Genomic DNA, 8,046 nt, shown 5'->3' with positions numbered 1-8,046 from the left:
CCCCCCCGTTCCCTGTCCCCTGACCGCCCCGGAACCCCAGCCCCTGACTGCCCCCCCGCCGCCCCATCCAAGCCCCCCTCTCCTTCCTGAGTGCCCCCTGGGAACTCCCGCCCCCATTCAACCCCCCTGTTCCCCGCCCTCTGATTGCCCCGACCCCTATCCACGTCCCTGCACCCTGACCACCACCCCGAACTCCCCTGCCCTCTATCCAACCCCCCTTGCCCTCTTACTGTGCTGCCTGGATCACCGGTGGCACTACAGCCGCTCCGCCCAGAGCACCAGGACAGGCAGCTGCGCCGCCTGGCTGGAGCCAGCCATGCCACCGCACAGCACAGAGCACCGGGTCAGGCCCCAGCTCTGCAGCAGCGCTGTCCCAGGAACTCGCAGTCCCGCTGCCCAGAGCATTGCGCCGGTGGCGGAGTGAGCTGAGGCTGTGGGGGAGGGGGAACAGCAGGGGAGGGGCTGGGGGCGAGCCTCCTGGGGCAGGAGCTCAGGGACTGGGCAGGAGGGTCCCACGGGCCGTAGTTTGCCCACTTCTGCTTTAGATGCACCTCCGAGGTTGAAGATATTTAGCATCATATATTATCATGAATATGAGTTTCTGCTTCTACTAGTTACTACAATTTACTTAAATTACCTGCTTAGAATTCTATTTTTTTTAAAAAAAGAAAACATCTCTGGGCCATGATAGTTCCAAAATATGTCCCTGACTGCCAAACTTCTGCTTTCTATGAGAAATTCCTGTAAAATACCTCCCAAGCTCTTGCAATGGAAGCAAAGAGGCTCTCATCTGAATCCTGCTCATCCACCTGTGTTGCTATCTGATCAGTTTTCACAATGAGCTTTAGTGACTTTCCCTTTTGTATCAAAAAAGAATAAAACCCAAAGCACCATCTTCAGTTACTGTGGTATTCTGGTCACAGAAATATTACCAAACAAAACATTCCTAAAGCTTTGAACTCATAGCTTTAAAACAACAAATAGCACAGCAGCAGCAGCAGCAGCGGTAAACAGCAGCACAAGACATGCAGTAAGATAAATACACAAGCCATAAATAGTCAACAAAGGACAGTCTACATTAAACAAAGGCATGTACACCACAGGCAAAAATAAAGGGCCACACAGAGTAAGACAGCATCTTACACGTCTGCCTTTGTTAGCTGGAATACAGGAAGGAGAGCGCTTCAACAAAGAAAGGAGGAAAATGCGTTACAAAACTTAAAACAAGGGCACACACGCTAGCTCAGAATTTGTCACTATGTTAATAGACAAACAGTAGACATGCACAAATATATTTTAAAAATAAATATTTCTAAGACAAATATTTTGTACATATTTTGGGGATGTTACTCATAAGGGGGAACAACACGAGGAAAAAACATAAGAAAGAAAGTTATTTCAAATCCTGTAACTTTGCAGCAGACAATAATGCTCTACAGTGTACCCTACATTAGAGCACATATGCATGACTTCCACAATAAATACCTTTATCATCAGTAAAAGATGGATAGTTTCTTCTCTTGAAGGCCCAATGTGTTCAGTTTAAAATACCATTAAGAACCATAATTCTTCAAAACCTAAGGAATTATCAATGTGTGGGTGCAGCCAGGGTTCTCACTACAGAATGCGGCAAAGAGCTATTAAGTAATTAACTATGAAAGTTGTGGATCCAGTTTATACAGTGGAGGCTTATGAGGGCCAGATTCAATGTTCCATGTGTGGTAGTCCAACTGAAGCCAAAGGGTATTTTAAGCAAGGATTGATAGAAGGATAGGACCTGAAATACCAGCTTCAGTCACTCAGGAGGCAGACATGTTTCATTTACAATTATTTAAGAATGAAAAAAATATCTCTTCCAATAAGTAGGGCAAATGCTTGCTAGGGCCACAGTAGGTTCCACTTAATATGAAATATAAAAATGATCACAATCATTACCCTTATAATATAACCCAAGTTGCTATTTTATATGGGGAGGGGCATAGTGAATCATCAGCACAGTGAGAGGTTTCTCTTCCTCCTGAAGCATCTGCAGGCTCCAGTCATAGGCAGCTGGAGCGCAGACATCTATTTTTATTTTTCTCCAACAGAACTAGGGAAATTATAGTCTTCCTAGTTGATACAATTAGAATAAACTACAATCATTCATAGTTTGCTATAAACATTTCAATCATTTGGATGGCAGAGATTCAAGCAGAGCTCTGCCCTTGTATGTAAATAGATAATTTTAAAGCATATATTTAGTGAGTCAAATTCTGAAGTGATTTACACCCATGAAATTACATGGTCTTCAGTGGGCTTGCAAAGGGTGTAAAATTTAGCTCAGTATCTTGCTCTCTAAACTATTACCAGCATTTTAGGGGGAGCATGGGGTTACTGCATGCATAGGGAGGAAATGATACAGGCCATTAGCAATATCCACTGCTGGTCCTACTCAAGAGAACACCCCATGCGATATTGCAGCAACTGCAATCTCCTGAGGAACTCTAGCTAGCAGTCTTGATTGGGTAGGGGGTGATGGCAGGTGAAAGGTCTTTGGTTTTGGAACTCACACTCCTTGGTTTGACAGGGTCTAAATTTGATTCCCTTCAAGTCATGCTACAAAATCCTGCCATTGTTCTTCCAGGTTATTATTGTCAATCAGGATGACTGAATGGGGGATGGAGGCCATGTCTAGGGTGATAGCGGTATTTTTTAAGACTCCTATTTTACTTTTTAAAGTTCTGATTGATATACTGAGATAAAACTTGTTTAATAGGCCTAGAGCATGGGACCAAGCTACCTATGAATAATATATAGATATTTTTATATTTTCTGTTTAATCTTTGTAATTCAGAGATAATGTCTTAAGGGTGTTACTTGATAAATTAGATCGTGATCAATTAAATGAAAAATAGCATATTTACCTTGTGCAAATTCAAATGTCCCCCTCTAAATATATATTAACAACATCAAAACAGTTATTTAATGTATGACCCTTTTGTTGGTGGTCCTTTCCCACAGCAATCTCTATGCTATCCTCATTCATTATTCACTCACTGTAGGCAATGGAATATGAAGAGGTACCTGCTACATTCAACAGCACAATAGGTTGGTTCTATCTGGGCATAACTGGAATGTTTAACTTCAGCAGCAATTAGTAGTTTATCATATGCATTAAAAATTAACTAGAGGGGCTAATAAAAGAGATGGTTGGAAAATGTTATGTTCATTCTATGGTGAAATCTGTTTCCATTCCAAATTAGAATGAAAAACCACAATTTCCTGCAGAACAAAAATTCTGAAAATTTTTGATTCAGAATCATCAAGATGTTTAGTTACAATAATATTGAAATATTAAATATAAATATAACATTAATGTCAATATTTTAATATAAAAGTTGAAATGATAAAGTTAAAATGAAAAATTGCAACAGTATCAAAATGAAACAAGAAAGTAAAAAAAAATTTTTTTCAACTTTTTCCCCACTGAAAATTTTGTCAAAATCTGCATGTTCCTGCAAAATATTTAAATTCTGACAAAACTGCATTTTTTGATGGAAAACTGTTCCCCTAAATTTTTTTTTGACTAGCTCTAGCTAATAACTAGTTGGTATACAGGATAATAGCAGGTGAAATTAAGTAAATATATCTCATTTGTCTGCGATGGCTTCTATCCTCACTTGGAAAGATGGTGACTTCTTTATGCGTCTTTGCAGAGTGAGAAAGTACTCTATCTCTATGACATCTATGTCATCCTCTGTCCCGCCTAACCACTGTTCCAAACTGTTCTCTTGTCTACTGTAGATTGAGATGAGAGAACCTCCCATAGAACTCAGCCTGAAGACCCAATGATGAATGTCTCATGTTTTGTATGTTAAGCATTAAAATGTTAACTGCTTTCAACTTTAACAATATATACAGTGATATCTAGAGACCTGCCAAGAACTGCAAGATCAGCATTAGGAGAAGGTTAAATCTTGGTGGACCAATCAAGAAGACCATCGTCTAAGGCAGTGGTCACTAACCGGTAGATCGTGATCAACTGGTCTATCCTGGAGCCTCTGCCAGTCGATCGTGATCTCCGGCCACTAAAAGTCTGGCAGCACAGTGGGGCTAAGGCACACTCCCTGCCTGCCCAGGCCCCACACCGCTCCCGGAAGTGTCTGGCATGTCTCTGCGGCCCCTGGGGGTGCAGGGGGTCAGGCAGCTCCACATGCTGCAGCTGCTCCCGCCCCCCCAGCACCACCACCCCAGCTCCCGTTGGCCACAGTTCCCAGCCAATGGGAGCTGTGGAGTCAGCACTGGGGGGGGAGGGGCAGCAGCAGTGTGTGGAGCCACCTGCCCTCCCCTCCCGGGGCCGCAGAGTCATGCTAGCTGTTTCCGGGAGCGGTGTGGGGCCAGGGCAGGCAGGAAGCCTGCCTTAGGTCTGCTGCGCCACTGACTGGGAGCCGCCTGTGGTAAGCGCCTCCTGGCTAGAGCCTGAACCTCGCACCCCCTCCTGCACCCCACCCTCCTGTCCCAGCCCGGAGCCTCCTGCTGCACCCAAACTCCCTCCCAGAGCCCACACCCCTCATCCCCTCCTGCACCCCAACACCCTGCCCCAGGCTCAGCCCAGAGCCCCATCCCACACTCTGAACCCCTCAGCCCCAGCCCAGAGCCTGCAGCCACTCCCTCACCATAGTCCCCTGCCCCAGGACAGTGAAAATGAGAGAGGGTGGGGAAGAATGAGCGACGGAGGGAGGGGGAAATGTAGTGAGCAGGGTGGGGTCTCGGGGAAGGGGCGGGGTAGATCCTGGGTTGATCTTAAAGTCAAAAAGTGATCTTGTGCGTAAAAAGGTTGGAGACCACTGCTCTAAGGCAAGTTAGCCAACAGTGGAACACATACAAACTGTACTCATTTGACAGTTGACCCTGCACATGCCACAAGATCAACAGCTTGGCATTATGCAGAGTTTTATAATGTTACAGCTGTGATGTGAACCAATGGATAACACACCCAAGACTTTGCCAGAATTATGCTGGAACTATTGTAAATGATTATTTTTTCTGAAAGATGCATAACATACCTTTTCACCTGCATAGGGGAAATAATATATTTGATTTGGTTGCAGTATTTGTGAAAAATATGCAGTCTCTGCTTTAACAAATATTATTTTTTATGTATTGATGCCTTTCAGCGCTAAGTTTACAAGCCCAGCAGCAGATCTTCGTTCTCCTTCCTAAATTGGTCTAGGTCCCCTCTACAAAGGTAGGCTATATTAACTGCTCTCCCAAACATTTATTTTATTACTCTTCTAAAATGTTTTGAAGAGGGAGTGGTGTGTTTTAAAAGATCATGTTTCTCAGTCTATATTAAAGAGCAGGTTGAGCTGGGCAACCTTTTCATAATGCTCTCCCACCAAGTAGAATGCTTCTTTAACCCAAACATAGAAACATAAACAGTCAGGATAAAAGTTATCATGACAAAGACTGCTTTGGTGTCTCTAGGCATAAGGATATTTCTAAGATGTCAGAAAAGCAATCTTTCTGGTTTGTATAATGATAATACAGACTACGGTCTAATACTTCTAATGTGGTACCACAAACATACACTCACACAGTATGTGCTCCAACCATAGGAATAAACACGAGAAGAAATATTTCTAAGAATTTTTGTTGTGAAAAAGATATTATCAGGATAAGATTATACACTACATCCTCTTTCTTTCAACATTCTTGATGGACTCCCATTTTCAATTTTATAACTGTGTTTTTACAACACAATTAATTATACGGCATTTTAATGCAGCTGAGACCATAACCTTATATCAAACAGTGTTATAATTTAGAGTTCTATAAAGAGGGGAAAAGCTTCCTATTTTGACACAACACTTCTAAGTATTTAAATCTACTAGCCTACTACTTGGGTCTGGAAAACAAATAATGCAGTCAATTTACAGCTTTTAAAATGATTTGCTAGCTAAGTTTGCCACCAACTAGTGTCATATTTCAATGTTTTCCTACATTAAAAACATAAATTCCAAATGACAACAAAAACAAATTTCTATACTCATTCTGGTTATGGTGAAATTTGACACAATTACCTACCCAATCAGTTTTAACAGAAAGACCATTCAATAAAAATGCAAAATCTATTATTTATTTGAGAAAACTAAAAAAAGAAACTTCAGAAGTCATCTGGACAGAGAAAAAAAATCTTCAGCAAAGTGACTAAAAACAGCTAGTGAAAATGGGTATAATATGCAACAACATAATGAAATGAATTATATAACACCACAGATGATTTCAGAACGGTTGTCAGAGGACTGAGAGTAGGTGACAATTTAGTAGATTACCTCTGACAAACTGACAAAACTTACAGCACCTTCCCAAAATACAAAAGCATTTTGCAAAGCATAATGCAATACCTGCATTAAAGAAAGAAATATATTTCTTCAAACTGTGTATCTATATAGTATCTATCTATCTATCAATCAAAGATATAGATATATTAGTGCAGGAGAATTCTGTGCTCTCAGATGCACTTGAAATCATACAATTCTTAAATTGACTGCATTATGTTCGAATTTTCCAGATCAATCAACCAATTTCTTTTATTGAGGGATTTACTGGTTTGAAGGTCAAAGACTTACATCATCCATAAAATCAATCAATGAGGATGAAGAAGAAGAAGAAAAGGAATCCTATTTAACGAACACAACAGTAAAGAAACAGAAAAAAATGGATGAAGAGAACTATTCTGTAAAAATAAATAATGATACAGTGTTGCAAAAACAATTAAAGAAAAACGGTAAATGACTTTAATGCCAAGTCACAATTACATCAGTTAAAGTTGTGGAGTCTTTGTTAATTGCCTTTTGGTTTCTTAGACAATTCATCCATAATCCATCCATAAAAAAAGCAGACTAATGCTTTTTCTATCCTTCACTCAATAAAAGCATTTCCAAATTCTGACAGAATTTTTGTATTAAAACCAACATCTGATAAAGCATTAAAAGCAAATTAAATATGATCATCAGATGTGGAGAATTCATCAGAATGCAACGACTTTAGAAAATAGTGAATATGCATTAAAGAGGAGAGTAAAATTTTCAAAAATGTAACAATTATTTTCTTCCTTAAATTGTAGGGGTCAAATTCTGCTGTATTAAAGATAATCATGTGCATCTTCTGTTGACATCTGTGGGAGCCATGAACACATTCTAGAATAGGATTTGACCTTAAGGGTAGCATCCTGGCCTAACTGAAGTCAGTGGGAATTTGGTCATTGACTTAAATAGAGCCAGGATTTAAGCCCTAATATTTTACAGAAATTTTACATTGTTTACTTTAGATAAATAAGAGAAGGTGTGAAATATACGTGTCCATTTTACATTTTCTCCTCCAGTTTTTCTATTTACCAGGACTTTGATCTAAAAATTTCAAAGGAATTAAACAGTTTTACTTTAGTTTTACTCTGATTTTCTTGGACACATGCATGGTATCACTTATCTCAATGGTAGTGAGTACATCCAAAGGCAGTATTTAGCCTTTGGTTTACAAATTCCTATAAAAATGAATGGAGGATATGTAATCTGTGTTAGCTAAGTATTTTTTTACAATGAAAGGCCATTTTAACTTCATCTTTCTTTTAGACTCTCACATTTCACCATACATGACCTTTAAAGAGAATGGACCATGATTACAACTATTCAAGAACAGGAAGAAGGCATAGTAAATCAAACAATTATCATAAATTATTATTGTAACCTAAAATGATGTTAAAAATGTAGAAGGACAATGGGACTAAAAGACAGTATTAACTCCTAAGCAAGTATGCACACAACCTGCATGACAGCAAGAATAAAACATTTCCATGATTGCCAAAGACATTCAAATGGCTGCACACTTACTTCAAATTGATCCAGTGCAGAGGTAGGAGCATTCAAAAATGCCAAGAAAGAATTCTGTGAGTCTTGGTGCTTTACACCTAGAAAACAGCAGCAAGTTTTTTAAGATACAGAAAAATGACTGCTTCATGGAGGCCCTTTGTCTTGCTGAATCTGGTTATAGGTGAATCATCTAAAA

At 40.0% G+C, this 8,046-nt stretch overlaps 1 protein-coding gene across 5 annotated transcripts in view; it reads right to left on the bottom strand.

Moving 5' to 3' along the window:
• The window catches only part of CDC42BPA (CDC42 binding protein kinase alpha), a 329,580-nt gene that overhangs the window by 55,775 nt on the left and 265,759 nt on the right, over window positions 1–8,046 (bottom strand). For 4 of the 5 annotated variants that reach the window (XM_026658201.1, XM_026658197.1, XM_029912987.1 and 1 more), the window contains 2 exons: window positions 7,872–7,948; window positions 1,144–1,182 (listed from right to left, as the gene is read on the bottom strand). In XM_026658201.1, coding sequence (XP_026513986.1) covers window positions 1,144–1,182; window positions 7,872–7,948 — 116 coding nt within the window. The remainder of the gene's footprint in view (window positions 1–1,143; window positions 1,183–7,871; window positions 7,949–8,046) is intronic. The other variant, XM_029912986.1, reaches the window with a different exon arrangement.

The sequence above is a fragment of the Terrapene carolina genome, unplaced genomic scaffold, assembly GCF_002925995.2.
Source record: "Terrapene carolina triunguis isolate 2854851 unplaced genomic scaffold, T_m_triunguis-2.0 Scaffold406, whole genome shotgun sequence".
NCBI lineage: Eukaryota > Metazoa > Chordata > Testudines > Emydidae > Terrapene > Terrapene triunguis.
This window is presented reverse-complemented; position numbering and strand designations above follow the sequence as displayed.